General features: G+C 44.4%; 2 protein-coding genes across 2 annotated transcripts in view; one reads left to right on the forward strand and one right to left on the reverse strand.

Moving 5' to 3' along the window:
* The window catches only part of LOC137629536 (zinc finger protein 883-like), a 95,765-nt gene extending 91,421 nt beyond the window's left edge, over positions 1-4,344 (forward strand). The window contains exon 6 of the transcript XR_011041529.1: positions 4,008-4,344. The gene's annotated coding sequence lies outside the window, so the exon portion shown is untranslated. The remainder of the gene's footprint in view (positions 1-4,007) is intronic.
* Positions 1-22,790, reverse strand: part of LOC137629537 (DNA repair protein RAD51 homolog 3-like) — a 62,646-nt gene that overhangs the window by 9,951 nt on the left and 29,905 nt on the right. Inside the window, exons 6-8 of the mRNA XM_068360952.1 lie at positions 16,330-16,435; positions 7,444-7,645; positions 4,382-4,651 (exon numbers count right to left, since the gene is read on the reverse strand). Of these exons, the coding sequence (XP_068217053.1) occupies positions 4,382-4,651; positions 7,444-7,645; positions 16,330-16,435 (578 nt within the window). The remainder of the gene's footprint in view (positions 1-4,381; positions 4,652-7,443; positions 7,646-16,329; positions 16,436-22,790) is intronic.

Raw genomic sequence — 22,790 nt, forward strand, 5'->3', positions numbered from 1 at the left:
CTGAGTTCAATGATAGAAGAAAGATGAGCTGCCTGATCAGCAAGCTGATGATTGGTTATTGACTAGCAATCGGTAATTGGAACGCTAGCAATCGGAGATCATTAGTCATTGGAGGGACTAGAAGTCAATGATCAAGCTGAGCTAGCAATTGGCGATCTGGTGATCGGCGAGCTAGCGATCAGCAAACCGTGAACGAGCCATTAGCAAACAGTGATCTAGAGATCAGTCTGTTGATGCTTTCTTGTTTGCTGACGGTGGTCTGTCAAGGGAAAAAGAAACTTCAGAAGAGACAGGGACCAAGGATTCCCCGTTTTGATTCCCCAAGGAAGATAGAATCTTCAGGATCTTGAATCCTTCTGTGAAGCCTCTTTCCTCTTTTCCCGGAGGCCATGTTATGCATTTGCGAGGAGAGGAATGGGGCAATGGTGACCTGTCCAAAAAGTTTTATCCCTTTTTTCTGCCTATTGCACCAGTGTGCAGGAGAATACTGGTGCGATGGCACACAGGATGAGGCTGGTGCTCAGTTTCTTCTGAAGCGCAGTTTCCGGTGAATGCGCAGAAGAGCGCTAACAGGCAAGTGCTGGTTCTTTCTGAAGAGTTGACGCATTGGAGAGCGCTAGTGAGCAGAAGGGTGCTGGATATGAGAGCGCTGGCGCGCAGTAAGGCACTGTGTAGTTTTGTGCAGTCTCCCTAGAATGCGCCGAAGCGTGACTGGTTGCGTAAGGGTGGGTGCATTGGCGCGCGTGGAAGTTTGCTGGTGCGCGTGCAAGACTGCTTGGCATGCGCAAGACCGTTTGCGCGCGGGGCGCGCGCGGAAAACCATTGGGGCTCGCTCGCGCGCGGAAAACCGTTGGCGCACGCGCGCGAAAGACCGTAAGCGCGCGCGCACGGAAGCAATGGTGAGCATGATAATGCTTGCAGGAGGGAGCTGGTGATCCTCAGAAGAGTCCAGGACCGTAGTCCAAGGACTAACTGTAGTGTAAGGTAGCGCTAGTAGGTCGGCAGGTCAGCTGGTAGGACGATTGGGATGAGCCCTTTGGAAGGGCAAACATCCATGATGGAGACCATAAAAGGTCCACGGAAGAGTCCAGGACCGAAATTCAAGGACTAACAGCGGTGCAAGGTTGCGTTGTTAGATTGGTAGGTTAGCTGGCAGGACGATCAGGAACTGGGATGTGCCCTTTAGAAGGGCGAACATCCACCGATGGGGACCGTAAAAGGTCTGCGGAAGAGTCCAGGACCGAAGTCCAAAGGACTACCAGCAGCATAAGGTTGCGATGGTAGATCGGCAGGTCATCTGGTAGGACGATCAGGAACTGGGATGTTCCCTTTGGAAGGGCGAACATCCGCTGATGGCAACCGTGAAAGGTCCATAGAAGAGTCCAGGACCGAAGTCCACGGACTAAGTTGCAGCGCAAGGTTTTGCTGGTAGGTCTGCTAGTAGGATGATCAGGAACTGATGACCAGAATGATCCTCCGAAGAGGTGTCTCTATGAGTGGCCTCTCTCGCGAACCAGAGAGGTGAGCACTTCGTAGAAGAGACTTGATGATGCCCGTGAGGGCCGGTGGATCAGCAAGCTGACCTTCAACAGTAGCGATCCTCCGAAGAGGAGTCTCTATGAGTGGCCTCCCTCGCGAACGAGAGAGGTAAACACTTCGTAGAATAGACTTGCCAAGACTGTGCTCCGCCCCTGAAGGCAGAGAGACTCAGCAAGAGGGGAGAGAAGTCTGGGCGAAGGCAGCAACAGCAGTCGGAGACGATGAATTTATTAAGATGTGGGAAGTTCTCTCTCGGAAGGGAGAAACAACCTCACACCTGGGGAGGAAACTTTTCCTCGGAAGGGAAGTTGTCCAACCCCTGGAGGCGAACTTCCTGTTTAGCGTTCTAAGATGGTCTGAAGTGCTGGTCATGTCACGGGAATACTTCTAAGAGAAGGGATGACGCCCATGACGACGTCCTCTGAGGGACAGCAGATTCTCTCGGCATGAACAGAACAGCTCTGCTTCATCGGTACTCTTAGACGAACGAAGAAGACTGCATAGTTAACTGGGAAAAAATAAAAATTAATTATTTAACAGAAAAATTCCCTAAGGAGGAACTCCAAAGAGGAACCCCGAGGGAACAACATAAAAATAAGTATTGCGCCCTTCCTTCCCCAGTCGACATCCACGGGAGAAGGGTGGAGCGGAGTAACTGTAATAAAAACAGAATTACAATTATTTAAATCAGCTAAGAATATTCACTAATAGTGAGAACCACTGATCCTCCGAAGGGAAATATTCCTCACGGAGAAAAGCTGAAAAGTTGAAAATACAATTATAATTTCACTAAAAATAATTGAGACAAACAATCGGAAGCGCAACCTAACCCACGAACGGGAAAGGAGCTCTTCCCAATAGTACACTGTTGTTGAAAGGTGAACGACCTTGACAAGAGAAAGACCGTATTCAATCTCTGAGAGGCCACATTCCCTTCGCTCAGCAATCCATGTTTCCCGTAGGAAAAGGGAAAAGGCGAAGACAATAGTTGAATGAAAAGGGTCCAGGTGATGATGATTCCCCTGCGGCGGCTGAGTTAACGGTTATATGCCGACAGGGAGACCGATGGACCAGAGAGGGAGAGGTCGTTCCCCACGACGTGGAACTGTGCTGGCCTTGTTCCGGTGCTAATGTACGCAAGTGTCGTTGTCGTATGTGTATCACACGCACAGCAAAAACACTGAAAAGGAAACTTATCACATTTCTATACATATATATATATATACATAAACATTAAGAATGTTTTTATATATATACATGTATAAGAAAAAGTAAGTTAAAAGACAAAAATTTATAGCAGTCCAGAATAGGAGAGGAGGGGGAGCGGAAACAACCGCTCTCCATCCGAGCCAAAAGTAAAGTGAGGTAAATCACAGATGTGTGAACGGGAGTGGTAGCAAGCTACCCCCCCGCTAACTAGCGGTGTGGGTAGTTAACCCTCGCTAAATTTTAATGGCTTGTCATTTCAGCTCCGCCGAAAGTATAACCCCTAATAAATAGCATGGTTTGTATTCCAGTTACGGAACAAACATAATTTCTACATCAAATAAAAAACACATCTACCAATATGCAACAATCAGAAATATAAATATTAGGATTGAATCAACATATCAAAGAATAGGGCAACTTTTAAAATCGTAGAAAATTCATCCTGAAAGAGAATGAGTAAATTTATATAATAATTCATATTTCAACAGAGAAACCCTTTGTGGGATTAGCCAAACGAATGCGATGGATATTAGAGTACAGTCAGCCCTCCTTATTTGCAGGGGTTAGGTAACAGAAACAGGCATAAAAAGTGAGAATCCATAAATGCTTGCAGCCCTAAGGTGGGTCCACTCATAACCTACCAACTCGCTGCCAATACTTACGTGCAGTCGACTAAAACACTAGATAACCCATTATACTGTACTCTCTTGTTTTTATTTGATTTCTATCACAGTACAGTATAACCATTGTTAGTACATTACAGGGGAAGACTACGGTACACATAACACGAGTCATCCCCACACTTATATGTACTGTATCAACAAAACACTGTTCTTCCTATTTGTTGATATATTAGTGTATATGACTGCAATATATGTACATCACAATAACTACAGTGCAGCTTAATTAGCTAAGGAAACATAATTAAGTGTTAGCTGTTTTTTGCAGATCAACTCGCACTGTTCCAACTCACTGTACAAGTAGCCTACTACTGTTAAGTATAGTATTTTTTATACAGTAGTGTACAGTAATTAATAAAATAATAACACTAATACACACTGAATATACACACAATAAAAATTGAAAGAAATATTATCAATACTACCACACTAACCGTTTACGTACGAAGTTCTGAGCAATAAATGAGAAGCGTGAGGCAACTTTTGAGCCATTAACCCTGGTGTGTGAGGTAGTATAATGTAAGTATCACACTTTACTAAAATCATTATATGTATAGTAAACAAACTGGATATTTACAGGTTTTTAAGATTATAAGGTGACTTCACAAAGAGGACTAAAGTGGGAGATGCATACACAAGGAGAGACGATGCTAGAGTGAGGCCAAGTCAGCATGAGATAAGAGTTGCACTGTGCGGAGAAAAAGTGCAAAGCAGATGGGGTGGACAAGAGCACAGACAGTTTGAAATTGTTGGGCTGCGTACTTATTGTGAAACCACGAATACACGACTTTTTTTTATAATGGATTATACGGTTCACAAAAGTGGAATCTACAAAGACCAAGGGCTGAATATACTTTGTTTCAAGTCATAAAGTTTGTAAATAACTAGATAATTTCCTGAAATAAGAAAATCTTTTCATTATAAAAACTGTGACAAGGAAAAAAAATATTTACCTGAAACTTGGTTAGGATATTACTTCCGTGAGGAGACTTAACCAGTCTGGCTACACGCACTCCAGCCTCCCAGTCAAATACAATTTTGACGTCTATATAAGGACTCCAGGTTTCATAAGATTTTCCAACCGACTTTTCAGTGACATAGCTCTCTAATTCATGTGAAGTCGATTCCTTTGACATAAAATTCTTGGACTCGTGTACTCCTACTACTGGGTGTTCCAAAGAATCATTTCCTTTGTCTTCCATCAAATGGCTAACTAAAAGTATCTGTAAGAGATTAAAAAAAAAAATAACCTTAAAGAAAAGTAACACATTTAGAAGTAATTTGTATTTTTCCTAGCACACAAACCTGAAGCTATTTATAGGGGTATTACTTTCGGCGAAGCTGAAAGACGAGCCATGATAATTTTTAGTGTAGCGGATGGGGGTAGACTGGCTACCCCGCTCACTCACATCTCTCGGCTGAGTAACCACTTTGCTTTATGGCAGGACTACTCGGGGTCAGGGTGGCAGGCCAATTTGCATACATAGCTTTAGGGGTGTATGCTAGGAAAAATACAAATTACTTCCAAATTTGTTATTTGTTCCGGCGCAAATACAAACCCTCCGCTATTCACAGGAGTGACTTACTCTTAGAAGGGAGGAAGTCCTCACCAACTGACCTTGGTCATGACACGGGTTTCTCTATTTCGATCTGTGATCAATAATAGAAGGAACCCTACCCTCCTTAAAATCAAGTACTGATATGAGGTAATGCATTGATAGTGGCCTGCAGAAGCTTGTGTGTGAGTGATACTAACAGTGTGGCTTGTCTTTAACATAGGAACTCAAGTACAAAACCTAGAGTTCTTAAGACTTACCCAATACACCCGGATAACCTCAGCCCTCAACCCTCTGCTACTTGTCCATCAAGGAGCTTGAGATGTTTAGACCATTTGTTGTGTGACAACCACAGGACCAATGGAAAAGGTCTCCATTTTCCTGTGGGTTACATCTTTGCAGGTAGTGGGCAGTGAAGGTCAACTGACGCTTCCACACGCCAGCTTGCAGTACCTGCGCCACAGATTAGTTTTTGAATCCCAGGGGCGTAGCAACGCCACTGATGTCATGAGTTCTTGGTCCAAGGATGGAGGAAGGTTTGGATTGAGAGCAAACTCAATAGCCTTCCAATCCAGAAGGGAAAGGAAATCCTTGTGATCCTTTTCTTGACCTTCCCTGTGCTGGTCAACAGTGCTGACACACACAGGCGAGCTGCTATTGTTTTCTTAAGGTAACACCACAGACTCCTCACTGGGCAAAACCTCAGTTGAATTGGATCTTTGGTTACCGAACGAAGACTTTCTATCTAGAATGGGCTGCACCTAGAGTACAGCACACTCGGATTTTGAGTCTTGGCAATCAACTCATGGATGCTGCTGAGAATTACTTCTCCCTATCTCCTAGAGTAGGAGACATCACAGGATGGATCATACAACTCACTAATTCTCTTGGCTGAAGCCAAAGCAAGTAGAATCAATCTGTTGCCTGGCATAAAGGTTCGTAGGGAGGGACCTTCAGGGACCGAAGGACCCGAACCGCATTCCCAAGAGGAGGTTGAGATCCGACGTTAGACAAGTTATCTCAAACTTTGTATGAGTAAAGGCATCAAGGGGAAAGATCTCCTTTCCACGACATCAGTCACAAAGGACCGAACACTTCGCTTGGAAGACTGATGCTGAAAATCATCTGATGGGTCTAGATATCTCCACAACTCGATGCAAAAGGCCTTTCTGAGAGGGGAGGTGTAGGACAGTTTCAAGGCGTGAAGTCTAAGCGAAGCTACGGCTTTGGAAAGTGTTGGCATACGACTGTTTAGAAGATCGTGTCGTGGAGGAAGTTCCCTTGGAAGCTCCGTCGGGAGCTGCAGAAGTTCCGGGAACTATTCTGTGTGATGCCATAGCAAAGCTATTTGAGTCATTGACAAGTTCTTGCTTATCCTGACTTGGTTGAGGACTTTCTCACCAGACCGAACGGGGGAAAAGCGTACACCTCTAGGCTGTCCCACTGTTCTTTGAATACATCTTGCTTGAGAGCCTGGTGTTCTGGGGCTGGGGAGCGGGAGCCGGTAGGTCAGGGTCGTTGCAAACAGGCCCACAGTCGGGAACCCCACAAAGTTAAGACTTTGTTAGCTACAGTACAAGATGATTCAAAGCATTGTGTGACTCCCAAAATTTTTTGAAGGAAAGACTGGTACTTCAGTGCCCATAGGAGAGTGATTATTAGATAATTTGTAATAGTTAGCAAACAAGAATAACTAAATTCATTCACGAAAAATTAAAAGTTCTCTGTTGTTCCTGACTGCTGATAACAATGAGATATAACTGTCAAAGATTTATCATTCATTGGAAAGACAGTCTTGGCATTGTGCAAAGAGGTTTTAAAGACCCCAAAAGTACATCTTATGGGTAGGGGTAGATGGGAACCTATCCATGACAGGTAAAAACACCATGTTTTCCTTGTCGCAACAGCAACGACCCAGTAAAACCCAGGGAATGGGTGGGTCACAAAGGAACAAATGGACGGCCTTGCAATGATAAAGCAGACGGGTTTTTTAGCAAGTTTTGATCATATGTGTAAATGGCCAGTCTCTAGGACATTGTTTTGTCCCTTGCCTCTGCCATTCATAAGCGATATTCAAATCTTTAAACCTACAACTGAGCAGAAAGCTTTCCGAAAGAGGAGAAATACATACTACTAACACCAAAAGATGATTAAAGTAGAACTCTTGGACTGTAACTCACTAACAATACTGATGTTCAGGAGCTTGCATTGCTCACAAACTATTGCAAACATTATAAAGAAAAGTAACCTTAAAAGCACAATTCTAAAAGAGTTAAAACCTTCAATTACAGGTAAACTGCCAATACTTATTTTGTAATTGAAGATTTTAACTCCTTGCATAAAAATATTATTGTTATCATAATTTACATAAGCAATAAAAAAACAAAGTCTAACCTCGAAACCTAAAATTTACAGTATCAGAGAACAACTTATTTCTATTTAGCATAGTTGATACTTACTGCCAAATCAAAGGTGATTGCATGGCCTGCGAGTTCTTGAGCTATATGATATTGGAGCTGCCGATGCATTCTATAGTCAAGAGAATCCTGTTGAATGGGTAGTGCCATGGAATCAACAATAATAAGCTTGATTTTTTTATTCTCTTCCTGAAGAACTGAAATATACTTAGTGGTTGCTACAACTTCAAACAAGGAGTGACATCTGTAAGAGGTATCATGGGAGTAAACATAAATAGACTGGCAATATTCAAATATACAATAATCACAGTAATATGTTATTTTGATAATAAAATAAATTTTTGAATATACTTACCCGGTGATTATAATAGCTGCAGCTCTGCTGCTCGACAGAAAACTCTACGGAAAAAATCCGCCAGCGATCGCTATGCAGGTAGGGGGTGTACTTCAACAGCGCCATCTGTCGTCCAAGTACCCAGTACTCACTGTAAACAAAGAACTCAATTTTCTCCTCGGTCCACTGCGTCTCTATTGGGGAGGAAGGGAGGGTCCTTTAATTTATAATCACCGGGTAAGTATATTCAAAAATTTATTTTATTATCAAAATAACATTTTTCAATATTTAACTTAGCCGGTGATTATAATAGCTGATTCACACCCAGGGGGGTGGGTAGAGACCAGCAATATATGTTTACATTATTATGAGCTAAGGATTTTTTATTTAATTTTAGAAGTTATCAAAATAACAAAAATAAAATAAATAAGTACCTGGTAAGGAAGTCGACTTGAACAATTACTCTGCGTTTTTAAGTACGTCTTCCTTACGGAGCCTCGCGATCCTCTTAGGATGCTGAGCGACCCCTAGGATCTGAAGTATGAAGGGTTGCAACCCATACCACAGGACCTCATCAAAACCTCTAATCTAGGCGCTTCTCAAGAAAAGAATTTGACCACCCGCCAAATCAACCAGGATGCGAAAGGCTTCTTAGCCTTCCGGACAACCCAAAAACAACAATAAAAAACATTTCAAGAGAAAGATTAAAAAGGTTATGGAATTAGGGGATTGTAGTGGTTGAGCCCTCACCCACTACTGCACTCGCTGCTACGAATGGTCCCAGAGTGTAGCAGTTCTCGTAAAGAGACTGGACATCCTTAAGATAAAAAGACGCGAACACTGACTTGCTTCTCCAATAGGTTGCGTCCATTATACTTCGCAGAGATCTATTTTGTTTAAAGGCCACTGAAGTTGCGACAGCTCTAACTTCATGTGTCCTTACCTTCAGCAAAGCTTGGTCTTCCTCACTCAGATGTGAATGAGCTTCTCATATTAACAGTCTGATAAAATAGGATAAAGCATTCTTTGACATAGGCAAAGATGGTTTCTTAACTGAACACCATAAAGCTTCTGACTGTCCTCGTAAAGGTTTAGTTCGTCTTAAATAGAACTTAAGAGCTCTCACAGGGCATAAGACTCTTTCTAGTTCATTTCCAACCATATTTGATAGGCTTGGAATATCGAACGATTTCGGCCAAGGACGAGAAGGTAGCTCGTTTTTGGCTAGAAAACCAAGTTGTAGAGAACATGTAGCCGTTTCAGATGAAAATCCGATGTTCCTGCTGAAGGCGTGAATCTCACTGACTCTTTTAGCTGTGGCTAAGCAAACCAGGAAAAGAGTCTTTAAAGTGAGATCTTTAAAAGAGGCTGATTGTAGCGGCTCGAACCTTTCTGACATGAGGAATCTTAGTACCACGTCTAAATTCCAACCAGGTGTAGCCAAACGACGCTCCTTCGTGGTCTCAAAAGACTTAAGGAGGTCCTGTAGATCTTTGTTGTTGGAAAGATCTAAGCCTCTGTGACGGAAGACTGATGCCAACATGCTTCTGTAACCCTTGATAGTGGGAGCTGAAAGAGATCGTTCTTTCCTCAGGTATAAAAGGAAGTCAGCTATTTGAGTTACAGAGGTACTGGTCGAGGATACCGATACTGACTTGCACCAGTTTCGGAAGACTTCCCACTTCGATTGGTAGACTCTAAGGGTGGATGTCCTCCTTGCTCTAGCAATCGCCCTGGCTGCCTCCTTCGAAAAGCCTCTAGCTCTCGAGAGTCTTTCGATAGTCTGAAGGCAGTCAGACGAAGAGCGTGGAGGCCTTGGTGTACCTTCTTTACGTGTGGCTGACGTAGAAGGTCCACCCTTAGAGGAAGAGTTCTGGGAACGTCCACTAGCCATCGAAGTACCTCGGTGAACCATTCTCTCGCGGGCCAGAGGGGAGCAACTAACGTCAACCTTGTCCCTTCGTGAGAGGAGAACTTCTGCAGTACCTTGTTGACAATCTTGAACGGGGGGAATGCATATAGGTCTAGATGTGACCAATCCAGGAGAAAGGCATCTATATGAACTGGTGCTGGGTCCGGGATTGGTGAGCAATATATTGGGAGCCTCTTGGTCATCGAGGTTGCGAAGAGATCTATGGTTGGCTGGCCCCATGTGGCCCAAAGTCTCTTGCACACATCCTTGTGTAGGGTCCATTCTGTTGGAATGATTTGTCCCTTCCGACTGAGGCAATCTGCCATGACATTCAAGTTGCCTTGGATGAACCTCGTTACTAGTGAAATGTTTAGACCTTTTGACCAAGTGAGGAGGTCCCTTGCGATCTCGTACAACGTCATAGAGTGGGTCCCTCCTTGCTTGGAGATGCACGCCAAAGCCGTGGTGTTGTCCGAGTTCACCTCCACCACTTTGCCTTGAAGGAGAGACTTGAAGCTTTTCAAGGCCAGATGAACTGCCAGTAGCTCCTTGCAGTTGATATGCATTGTCCTTTGACTCGAGTTCCAAGTTCCCGAGCATTCCCGACCGTCCAATGTCGCGCCCCAGCCTGTGTCCGATGCGTCCCAGAAAAGAACGTGGTTGGGAGTCTGAACAGCCAGGGGCTGACCCTCTCTGAGGCTGATACTGTCCTTCCACCAAGTCAGGGAAGACTTCATCTTCTCGGAAATGGGGATCGAGACCGCTTCTAGCGTCTTGTCCATTTTCCAGTAAACAGCTAGGTGATATTGAAGAGGACGGAGGTGTAGTCTTCCTAATGATACGAACTGTTCCAGGGATGAAAGTGTCCCTATCAGACTCATCCACTGCCTGACTGAACATCGTTCCTTCTTCAGCATGTTCTGGATGCATAACAGGGCTTGACTTGTTCTGGGGGCCGACGGAAAAGCCCGAAAAGCTAGACTGTGAATCTCCATCCCTAAATACACAATAGTTTGGGATGGGACCACTTGAGACTTTTCCATATTGACAAGGAGACCCAATTCCTTGGTCAGATCTAGAGTCCACTTTAGATCCTTCAGACAGCGACGACTGGAAGAAGCTCTTAGAAGCCAGTCGTCCAAATAGAGGGAGGCTCGGGTGTCCGCTAAATGAAGGAATTTGGCTACATTCCTCATCAGCCTCGTAAACACAAGAGGAGCTGTGCTTAGGCCAAAGCACAGGGCTTGAAACTGGTAGACAACCTTTTCGTAAACAAATCTCAGAAAAGGTTGGGAGTCTGGGTGGATGGGGACGTGGAAGTATGCGTCCCTTAGGTCTAAAGAGACCATCCAGTCTTCCCTTCTGACCGCTGCTAGAACGGACTTTGTGGTCTCCATGGAGAACGTCTGCTTTGTGACAAAGACATTCAGCGCACTGACGTCTAGCACCGGCCTCCACCCTCCTGTCTTCTTTGCCACTAAGAAGAGACGGTTGTAGAAGCCCGGGGTTTGATGGTCCAGGACTTTGACTACCGCTCCCTTTTCTAGTAAGAGAGACACCTCCTGTTTCAATGCTCGTCTCTTGTCTTCCTCTCTGTACCTGGGAGAGAGATCGATGGGAGACGTTGCTAGAGGGGGTTTTCGTACAAACGGGATCTTGTACCCCTCTCTGAGCAACTTCACAGATTGTGCATCTGCGCCTCTCTTCTCCCAGGTCTGCCAGAAGTTCTTGAGTCTGGCTCCCACTGCTGTCTGAAGAAGTTGGCAGTCAGACTCTGCCTTTAAAGGACTTGGTTACTTTCTTCTTCCCACGTCTCCCTTCGGCACGAGCACCTCCTCTGCTGGAGGCTCTGCCACGAAAGGGCGGAATAAAACGGGACGCTGGAGTGTCCATCCTTGGTCTAGCTGACAAGGTAGGCAAAGGGGTGGCTTTGCGGGCAGAGGACGCAACCAGGTCATGAGTGTCCTTCTGTATCAAAGAAGCAGCAATCTCCTTAATCAAGTCCTCTGGAAAAAGGCACTTAGAAAGAGGAGCAAACAGAAGTTCGGATCTTTGACAAGGTGTCACTCCAGCTGACAGGAAAGAGCAAAGGTTCTCACGCTTCTTGAGGACTCCGGATACGAACGATGCAGCAAGCTCATTAGACCCGTCACGTATGGCCTTGTCCATGCAGGACATGATGAGCAAGGAAGTTTCCTTCTCTGTCGGGGAGATCTTCCTGCTCAAAGCTCCCAGACACCAGTCTAAAAAGTTGAAGACCTCGAAGGCTCTAAATATCCCTTTCAACAGGTGGTCTAGGTCCGAAGATGACCAATATATCTTAGAGCGTCTCATGGCTAGCCTGCGGGGAGAGTCTACAAGACTTGAGAAGTCGCCCTGGGCAGAGGCAGGAACTCCCAAGCCGAGAACTTCTCCCGTGGCATACCAGACGCTCGATCTGGAAGAGAGTCTAGCAGGGGGAAACGTAAAGGCTGTCTTCCCTAGACTCTTTTTGGACTGCATCCATTCTCCTATCACTCGTAAAGCTCTCTTGGATGAGCGTGCGAGGACGAGTCTAGTAAAGGCAGGCGAGGATGACGGCGTACCTAATACAAACTCTGACGGAGGAGAGCGCGGAGCCACAGACACAAACTGGTCCGGAAACATCTCTTTGAACAGAGCAAGAACTTTTCTAAAGTCCAAAGAGGGTTGCGTGGACTTAGGCTCGTCAAGGTCCGAATGTGGTTCATCAACGTGTGCCGCATCATCATCCTCAGAAAGTCCATCATCCGAGTATTGAGGAGGAAGCGGCAATGGAGTAGGTAACGGCTGGTTAGCTGAGTCCGGTCGCACGGGTGCACGCGTGACTGAACCGGACGCAACGTCATGGAACTGTTGCCCAGTCTGTGAGCTGGCAACAACCATAGCAGCGCGGGGACGCACAGCGTCTACTCCAGACTGTCTAATCTGATGAGGGTGAGCAGTGGCAACCACACTGGGTTGCGGAGGTTGACGCACCGCGTCAAAACAAAACAACTCTGACGGTTGTTGTACCTCGCGAACGTCAACGGAAGGCTCCGTGCGTCGCTGAACGTCAACATGCGGCTGGCAGGGCACACTGGAACACATGGGTGGCGGGACTCTCTCAGCTGGAGTGCGCAAGAAGGTCGCCTCAGCGTCCACAGGACGCACAACCGAGTGTGTGGTTGGTTGTAGGCAAGAGGCTGGTGCAGCAGCAACCTTCTCCGCACGAAAGTCCTGCATCAGAGACGTTAATTGGGACTGCATGGTCTGCAGCAAAGACCACTTAGGGTCTGCAGGAGCAGGTGCGGCGACAGACGGTGTAACTGCCTGAGGCGGTACCGCTTTGCCTCTCTTAGGAGGTGAGCAGTCATCGGAAGACTGCAGCGAGTCCGAACTGACCCAGTGGCTACAACTGGGCCGTTGGACTTGCGCGGAAGGGACCGACTTGCGCTTAAGTGGTCGTGAGACCTTGGTCCATGGTTTCTTGCGAGAAACCTCTTCCGCAGACGAGGAATAAATGGGCTCTCTCGTCTTTGTGTGGGTGGGGCGATCTTGGGTAGATACGCCCGAAACCACGGAGGGAACGTCTGTTCGCTGATTAAAGCCTCTCGAACCCATTGGTCGTACGACATTGCTTCTCCCCTGGACTTGGGAGCTTGCAAGAGGTCCCGGACTAGGAGGACGACAGGCACGAACAGACGAACCCTCAAGCGCAACACTATCCACAACACTATCACTCACTTTATCACTTCCCACTGCACTTTTACACTTCAGCTCCTTGACGTCCGCCATGAGCTGGTTACGGTCACTAGCCAGGGACTCAACTCTCTCACCCAGAGCTTGGATGGCACGCATCATATCAGCCATCGAAGGTTCCTGAGTGCCAGAAGGGGGATAAGGAGCAACCACTACAGGGGAAGGAATAGGTTGTGGGGCATGAGGAGAGGAAAAATCAACAGAACGAGATGAACTTCTCCTGACTCTATCTCTCTCTAGCCTACGTGTATATTTTTGGAATTCGATAAAATCGAATTCCGAAAGCCCAACGCATTCCTCACATCGATCTTCCAATTGACAGGTTTTATCCCGACAATTGGAACAAATGGTGTGAGGATCGATAGAGGCCTTCGGAAGACGCCTTGAACAGTCCCTAGCATTACACTTCCTGAATTTTGGGACTTGAGAAGGGTCAGCCATTTTGAATTGGTCAAAGGGGAATTCAAAAACTATCCAAAGTCATCAACAAATAATCCGATATCAAAAAAAGAATGCAAGGATTTATTGAAGAGAAAGCCTGCACAGCGAAAGCTCAAAACTAGAATAGTGTACTTCACCAAATAGTTGTGAAAACAAATCCAGTTAGCAACAGCGAATTAGTAGGTCTTGCCGGTAGCACGACAGAGAGAAAATTGAGTTCTTTGTTTACAATGAGTACTGGGTACTTGGACGACAGATGGCGCTGTTGAAGTACACCCCCTACCTGCATAGCGATCGCTGGCGGATTTTTTCCGTAGAGTTTTCTGTCGAGCAGCAGAGCTGCAGCTATTATAATCACCGGCTAAGTTAAATATTGAAAAATAGATATTTGTATTGTTTCATAAATTCAAACCTCTATCTTTACACATGAAACTTAATTTTTCAAATAAGTGTTATCCTTGTCGGATGATTGGTCTGCTTCTTGGGGAAGCCCTTGACACGCATGTCATTGTATAAATAATTTAAAAGTTTTTTCCATCTGAAATTAAAAAATTATTCCTATAGGTGTAGTTGGAAGAACATTCTCAATTAAACCAATTAAATTTGGTTAATCCTTCCAAGCAACAGATACAACCTTATTAGATTAACTGGAAACCAACATTTTGCTTTCATATATAAACGGTCTGTCCATTTCTTATCTCATTTTACCCTATGAAGAGGGCCAATGTGTATTGGCTGAAATATAATTAGTCAATTTCCTTAGTTTCTTTTATGAGCCTTTTAAAGAACTATCCAAAACAATAAGCACACTAAAACCCCAGGCCATTCGTAAATAAAGCCAGACAAAGGTTGAGGACGCACTAAAGGAAGGAAGAAGTCTCAAATTGATGAAAAGAAGACTTGGAACAGGGCGCCAACAGATATTTGCTTTAAAGAATAAAAATGGAAATATCAACATATAGATGGCGTGATAAAAGTTGCAGAGGATTTCTATACAATACCAATTTTTATTTTTGAAACTTCACAGATCACTTTAAAACCCTCCTCATGATTATTGAAGCAGATCCAGTCTTCCCATTTTCAATCTTCCCTAAAATTCAAGTTTATTTCAGTAATCTTACCATTAGGCTTAAAACCATCCATAATTTTTTACAATGACAAGTTATTACTAAATCACATATATGAATGACTCAATTTCCTCACATTTCCATCCCTTTTTGTAGCCTACAATTTAAGAGCATTTCTTTTTAATTTCCAGGTTATTAACAGAATTTTCCATATTTAAACAGGCAAAGGTCGTCAACGGTATCTGGAGTTCGCCATTTAATCCAAGGGTACAGGGAACAGGTTTACTTATTATTTTTCTTAAGGGGAGGGAAAAAAAATATGGAAAAAATAAGTTTAAGGGGAAAAAAATATCAAGACTGAAATCCTAAAGACCCCACTAACCTTTCATGGAAGTAATTTCTCTATTAATGACACCTGCAAAAGCTGACTCTCAAATGTCCACTCCCTACCCTACCCAAGAAGTGATGGTACTACAGTACTATGATTATAGAGGCTCAAGTGTATGCCCTACCCACTTGATGGGACTGAGAGCACTTCAATAATACAATCCTCCCCACTTTAATCATAGTGGCAGGCAAACCGGATAGAATACTGAGAGTCCTATCTCCACAAAACCAGCCCACCCCTGGAATCCGAACCCCAAATTTCAGTGCGAGAATAGTTCCGCGTGCTAGTAAAGGAGTACTAACACTCCAATGGTCCAAACATTATTGGGTAGTTAGCAGGACCAACACAGCTCCCACAATTAGTTTTGAAAAAAAATTCCATCCCAGATATGGTGTCCCTACTAAAAAATCTAAACAGTGAAAAGGGTAGTAAAGTTTTGACAGTAAGATTGGAGACTGTTGATAAATATGAAGGAGGATGAAGCAATAATAAATAATAGAAATAGGATGAGAGAAATTTAGTCAAAATGAAGAAAAGAAAAAAATTATTACCCAGTTCGAGAGCCCTCTTGCCCACAAGGCTTCAGCAGGGAAATGATATGCCTTGTTGAAAACCAATGACTAAATCAAGGTATTCTCTCATTTAGAGGGAAAAGGCTAAATAAATTGACAAATAAAACATACATAAATCCACATATATAGAAAAATAAGTAAGAAAATTGAAGGTATTTAAGAATGTCTCTTTAATAAGTCTCCTAAAAAAGTAAGCACAGAATTTATCATGTACTGTATATACTAACCATTTTAATTCTGATAATGTTAATGAAACAATGAATTAAAGCTTAAATACATTGTGAAGTGTAAACAAATCATAAGAAATTAAAAGACAGACTCACTTTAAGTGGCCCAATCTTTTTTTAAAAGCTCCACATTAAGTCACAGTATAAAAGGAGTGTTTGTTTGAAAAGTTAACAGATAAATTTCATATACACAAACCTGGCTAGAATACACCTCCCCCAATACATCACCTGAAATAATGGACATGACTCAGAACAGAATCAGCTGTGAAGTCAATCTCATCACTGGTAAGTGCATTCACAGCTTTCAAGTGTTGAATGGCATGTAGAGCAATTTCTGAAAATAAATGTAAAATTAAAATCGTATAATGAAATATATTTCATAAATCATAGATAATAAGTTAGAGTGATTATACATCAAACCCGTAAAACAAGTAAACCATTATTAACCACAGACAACTGGGACATGGCGTACTGTATTCCCATTATTTGACATCTATTAATGTATCAAGTCCTGTCATTTATAAGCATGAAATACATCTTCATTTTTTCCCCATACTAGAAAGTGGGGATCTCATATTGAGATAATTTTAAAGTTGAACAAAATGATATTTTAATTATAAAATAAATTTTTGAATATACTTACCCGGTGAATATATAATAGCTGCTACTCAGCGGCTCGACAGAAAACACACTCAAAAAACTCGCGAGCGATCGCTATGAAGGTTGCGGGTGTGACCACCAGCGCCAACTATCGGCCAGATACCACTCTTGCATGTAAACAAACCCTTCAATTCTTCTCGTCCCGCTGCGTCTCTATTGGGGAGGAAGGGAGGGCCTTTAATTTATATATTCACCGGGTAAGTATATTCAAAAATTTATTTTATAATTAAAATATCATTTTTAAATATTTAACTTAGCCGGTGAATATATAATAGCTGATTCACACCCAAGGAGGTGGGTAGAGACCAGAGTTAATTAAGTTTACAGCGTATAAGCTAAGAGTTTTTGACAGTTATCAATATAACAAAACCAAAATATATAGGTACCTGGTAAGGAAGTTGACTTAGACGATTACTCTGCCTTGTAAGTCTGTCTTCCTCACGAAGCCCAGCGATCCTCTTAGGATGCTGAAAGACTCCCAGGAGCTGAAGTATAAAGGGTTGCAACCCATACTAACAGGACCTCATCAAACCCCTAATCTGGGCGCTCTCAAGAAATGACTTTGACCACCCGCCAAATCAACAAGGATGCGAAAGGCTTCTTAGCCTTCCGTACAGCCCAAAAAACATTTCAAGAGACAGATTAAAAAGGATATTGGAATTAGGGTAATGTAGTGGTAGAACCCTCACCCACTACTGTACTCGCTGCAACGAATGGACCCAGTGTGTAGCAGTCCTCGTAAAGAGTCTGGACATCTTTTAAGTAAAATGACGCGAACACTGACTTGCTTCTCCAAAAAGTCGCGTCCATAATACTTTGCAGAGATTTATTTTGCTTGAAGGCCACGGAGGTTGCTATAGCTCTAACCTCGTGCGTCTTAACCTTAAGCAAACATCGGTCTTTCTCATTCAAGTGAGAATGAGCTTCTCGTATTAAAAAATCTGATAAAATATGACAAAGCATTCTTTGACATAGGCAATGATGGTTTCTTAACTGAGCACCATAATACCTCAGATTTACCTCGTAATGACTTAGTACGAGCTAAATAGAACTTAAGAGCTCTAACAGGACATAATACTCTTTCCAGTTCGTTGCCTACGATCTCTGATAAGCAAGGAATATCAAAAGATTTAGGCCAAGGACGAGAAGGCAGTTCATTTTTTGCCCAGGAAACCAAGTTGAAGTGAACAAGTGGCTTTTTCTGTAGAAAAAACCGATGTTCTTACTGAAGGCATGAAGTTCACTGACCCTTTTAGCCGAAGCCAAGCACACTAGGAAAAGTGTCTTGAGGGTGAGATCCTTCAGGGAGGCTGAATGTAATGGCTCAAACCTGTCTGACATGAGGAACCTTATGACCACGTCTAAGTTCCATCCAGGAGTTGCCAAACGACGTTCCTTAGAGGTCTCGAAAGACTTAAGGAGATCTTGGAGATCTTTATTGTTGGAAAGATCTAAGCCTCTATGTCGAAAGACCGAAGCCAACATGCTCCTGTAGCCCTTAATCGTGGGAGCTGAAAGGGAGCGAACCTTTCTCAGATGTAAAAGAAAATCTGCGATTTGGGCTACAGAGGTACTGGACGAGGACACAGATGCTGACTTGCACCAGTCTCAAAAGACTTCCCACTTCGACTGGTATACTCTAATGGTAGAAGCTCTCCTCGCTCTTGCAATCGCACTGGCTGCCTCCTTCGAAAAGCCTCGAGCTCTTGAGAGTCTTTCGATAGTCTGAAGGAAGTCAGACGAAGAGCGGGGAGGCTTTGATGGACATTCTTTACGTGGGGCTGACGTAACAGATCTACCCTTAGAGGAAGACTTCTTGGAAAGTCTACCAGCCATTGAAGTACCTCGGTGAACCACTCTCTCGCGGGCCAGAGGGTAGCAACCAACGTCAACCTTGTCCCTTCGTGAGAGGCGAACTTCTGCAGTACCTTGTTGACTATCTTGAATGGTGGGAATGCATATAAGTCCAGAAGAGACCAATTCAGTAGAAACGCGTCTATGTGGATTGCTTCTGTATCTAGGACTGGAGAGCAATAGATTGGTAACCTTTTGGTCAACGAGGAGGCAAAGAGGTCTATGGTGGGTTGACCCCAAGTAGCCCAAAGACTCTTGCCCACGTCCTTGTGGAGGGTCCATTCCGTGGGTATCACCTGACCCCTCCGACTGAGACAGTCTGCCAAGACGTTCAAGTCCCCCTGGATGAATCTCGTCAACAGGGAGATGCCTCGATTTCTTGACCATAAGAGAAGGTCCCTTGCGATCTCGAGCAGCGTGAAGGAGTGTGTGCCTCCTTGCTTGGAGATGTACGCCAAAGTTGTGGTGTTGTCTGAGTTGACCTCTACCACTTAGTTTCGAAGAAGCTTTCGAATATCATCAAGGCCAAGTGGACTGCTAATAGCTCCTTGCCGTTGATGTGCATGCTCTTCTGACTTGAGGTCCACAGACCCGAGCATTCCCGACCGTCGAGGGTCGCACCCCAACCCAAATCCGACGCGTCTGAGAACAACACGTGGTTTGGGTTCTTGACTGCTAGGGATAGTCCCTCTCTCAGACTGATATAGCTGTCCCACCATTTCAGGCATGCCTTTACTGGTTCGGAGACTGGGAAAGATACAGTCTCTAACGTCTTGTCCTAGTTCCAGTGAGAGGCTAGATGGAACCGGAGAGGCAGAAGGTGTAGTCTCCCTAGTGAGACAAACTGCTCCAGGGATGAGAGAGTCCCTACGAGACTGTTCCAACTCCTGACTGAACAAACGTTTTCTTTTCAGCATTAGTTGGACTTCGAGCAGGGCTTGTTCTATTCGGTGGCAGACGGAAAAGCCCGAAAAAAACTGGACTGCGAATCTCCATCCCCAAATATAGAATAATCTGGGATGGGATCAGTTGGGACTTTTAGGTTGACCAAAACTCCCAACTCCCTGGCCAGACTCAACGTCCAATGTAGATCCTGCAGACAGCGAAGACTGGACGATGCTCTGAGAAGCCAGTCGTCCAAGGACAGGGAGGCTCGGATCCCCGATAGAAGGAGGGATTTTGCCACATTCCTCATGAGCCTCGTAAACACGAGAGGAGCAGGACTGAGGCCAAAGCACAGGGCTCGAAACTGGTACCCCACATTCCTGTAAACAAACCTCAGAAACGGTTGGGAATCCGGGTGTATAGGAATGTGGAAGTATGCCTCCTGAAGGTCGAGAGAGACCATCCAGTCGCCTTCCATAAATGCTGTCAAGACAGCCTGGTAGACTTCATCGTGAAGTTTGTCTTGACAATGAACACATTGAGCGCACTTGCCTCTTACGTACTCCTGCAGTGAACATGGCTGCCAGATCATTGGAGCCATCCCTGAGGGACTTGTTCCTGCAGAGAACGTGGCTGTCAGATCATTGGAGCCATCCCTGAAAGCCTTGTTTATGCATGACATAATTGTACAGCAAAACTTCAAACGCTCGAAAATAGCTCTGAAGTCGACCATAAAATCTTGGAGCGTCTCATGGCCAGGCGCCAGGGAGAGTCTATGAGGTTTGAGAAGTCTATCTGGGCAGAGGCAGGAACTCCCAAGCCGAGAACTTCTCTCGTGTCATATCAGACTCTCGCTCTATAAGCCAGCTTAAAAGTAGGGAAAGCAAAGGCTGTTTCCCCCAAACTCCTCCTGGTGATAAACCAGTCGCCTAGCAAACGTAAAGCTCTCTTAGAAGAGCGAGAGAGCACTAGCTTATAAAACAACGGCTTCGAAGTAGCTAGGCCTAGTGTAAACTCTGACGTTTAGGCGAACGAGGAGCAGCAGTTACAAAAAGATCCGGACAAAGATCCTTAAAAATCAGCATGATTTATTTAAAGTCCATAGAGGGCTAAGCAGCTTTAGGCTCCTCTCCGTCTGACAGAGTCCTCAAGGGAATATCAGTAGGAGGGGGAACAGCAACTTCCTCATCTGAAGGAACCTTGTCCGACAATAGCCGAGTCTCAAGCAAGGGAGAGACCTACCGTGGTGGCAATGCTTTACAAGCATTAGTAGCGGACCAGGACGCAACGTCATGTAACTGCTTAACAGTCTGTGAACTGTCAACAACAACAGGTGCGGGAGGACGCTCGGCGTCCACTCGAGACTGTTTTGACTGCCTAGTCTGAGCAGTCAAAACAACTCTAGACTGCGGTAGTTGACGCTCAGTGTCAAAACAAGTCAACTCCGCTGGTTGGCGAACGTCCTGAACGTCAACAGGAGCATTAGGAAGTGGCCTAACGTCCAAATGGGGCTGAAAATGATATTTTAATTATAAAATAAATTTTTGAATATACTTACCCGGTGAATATATAATAGCTGCTACTCAGCGGCTCGACAGAAAACACACTCAAAAAACTCGCGAGCGACCGCTATGAAGGTTGCGGGTGTGACCACCAGCGCCAACTATCGGCCAGATACCACTCTTGCATGTAAACAAACCCTTCAATTCTTCTCGTCCCGCTGTGTCTCTATTGGGGAGGAAGGGAGGGCCTTTAATTTATATATTCACCGGGTAAGTATATTCAAAAATTTATTTTATAATTAAAATATCATTTTTAAATATTTAACTTAGCCGGTGAATATATAATAGCTGATTCACACCCAAGGAGGTGGGTAGAGACCAGAGTTAATTAAGTTTACAGCGTATAAGCTAAGAGTTTTTGACAGTTATCAATATAACAAAACCAAAATATATAGGTACCTGGTAAGGAAGTTGACTTAGACGATTACTCTGCCTTGTAAGTCTGTCTTCCTCACGAAGCCCAGCGATCCTCTTAGGATGCTGAAAGACTCCCAGGAGCTGAAGTATAAAGGGTTGCAACCCATACTAACAGGACCTCATCAAACCCCTAATCTGGGCGCTCTCAAGAAATGACTTTGACCACCCGCCAAATCAACAAGGATGCGAAAGGCTTCTTAGCCTTCCGTACAGCCCAAAAAACATTTCAAGAGACAGATTAAAAAGGATATTGGAATTAGGGTAATGTAGTGGTAGAACCCTCACCCACTACTGCACTCGCTGCAACGAATGGACCCAGTGTGTAGCAGTCCTCGTAAAGAGTCTGGACATCTTTTAAGTAAAATGACGCGAACACTGACTTGCTTCTCCAAAAAGTCGCGTCCATAATACTTTGCAGAGATTTATTTTGCTTGAAGGCCACGGAGGTTGCTATAGCTCTAACCTCGTGCGTCTTAACCTTAAGCAAACATCGGTCTTTCTCATTCAAGTGAGAATGAGCTTCTCGTATTAAAAAATCTGATAAAATATGACAAAGCATTCTTTGACATAGGCAATGATGGTTTCTTAACTGAGCACCATAATACCTCAGATTTACCTCGTAATGACTTAGTACGAGCTAAATAGAACTTAAGAGCTCTAACAGGACATAATACTCTTTCCAGTTCGTTGCCTACGATCTCTGATAAGCAAGGAATATCAAAAGATTTAGGCCAAGGACGAGAAGGCAGTTCATTTTTTGCCCAGGAAACCAAGTTGAAGTGAACAAGTGGCTTTTTCTGTAGAAAAAACCGATGTTCTTACTGAAGGCATGAAGTTCACTGACCCTTTTAGCCGAAGCCAAGCACACTAGGAAAAGTGTCTTGAGGGTGAGATCCTTCAGGGAGGCTGAATGTAATGGCTCAAACCTGTCTGACATGAGGAACCTTATGACCACGTCTAAGTTCCATCCAGGAGTTGCCAAACGACGTTCCTTAGAGGTCTCGAAAGACTTAAGGAGATCTTGGAGATCTTTATTGTTGGAAAGATCTAAGCCTCTATGTCGAAAGACCGAAGCCAACATGCTCCTGTAGCCCTTAATCGTGGGAGCTGAAAGGGAGCGAACCTTTCTCAGATGTAAAAGAAAATCTGCGATTTGGGCTACAGAGGTACTGGACGAGGACACAGATGCTGACTTGCACCAGTCTCAAAAGACTTCCCACTTCGACTGGTATACTCTAATGGTAGAAGCTCTCCTCGCTCTTGCAATCGCACTGGCTGCCTCCTTCGAAAAGCCTCGAGCTCTTGAGAGTC

Source organism: Palaemon carinicauda, chromosome 37, assembly GCF_036898095.1.
Source record: "Palaemon carinicauda isolate YSFRI2023 chromosome 37, ASM3689809v2, whole genome shotgun sequence".
Classification (NCBI taxonomy): domain Eukaryota; kingdom Metazoa; phylum Arthropoda; class Malacostraca; order Decapoda; family Palaemonidae; genus Palaemon; species Palaemon carinicauda.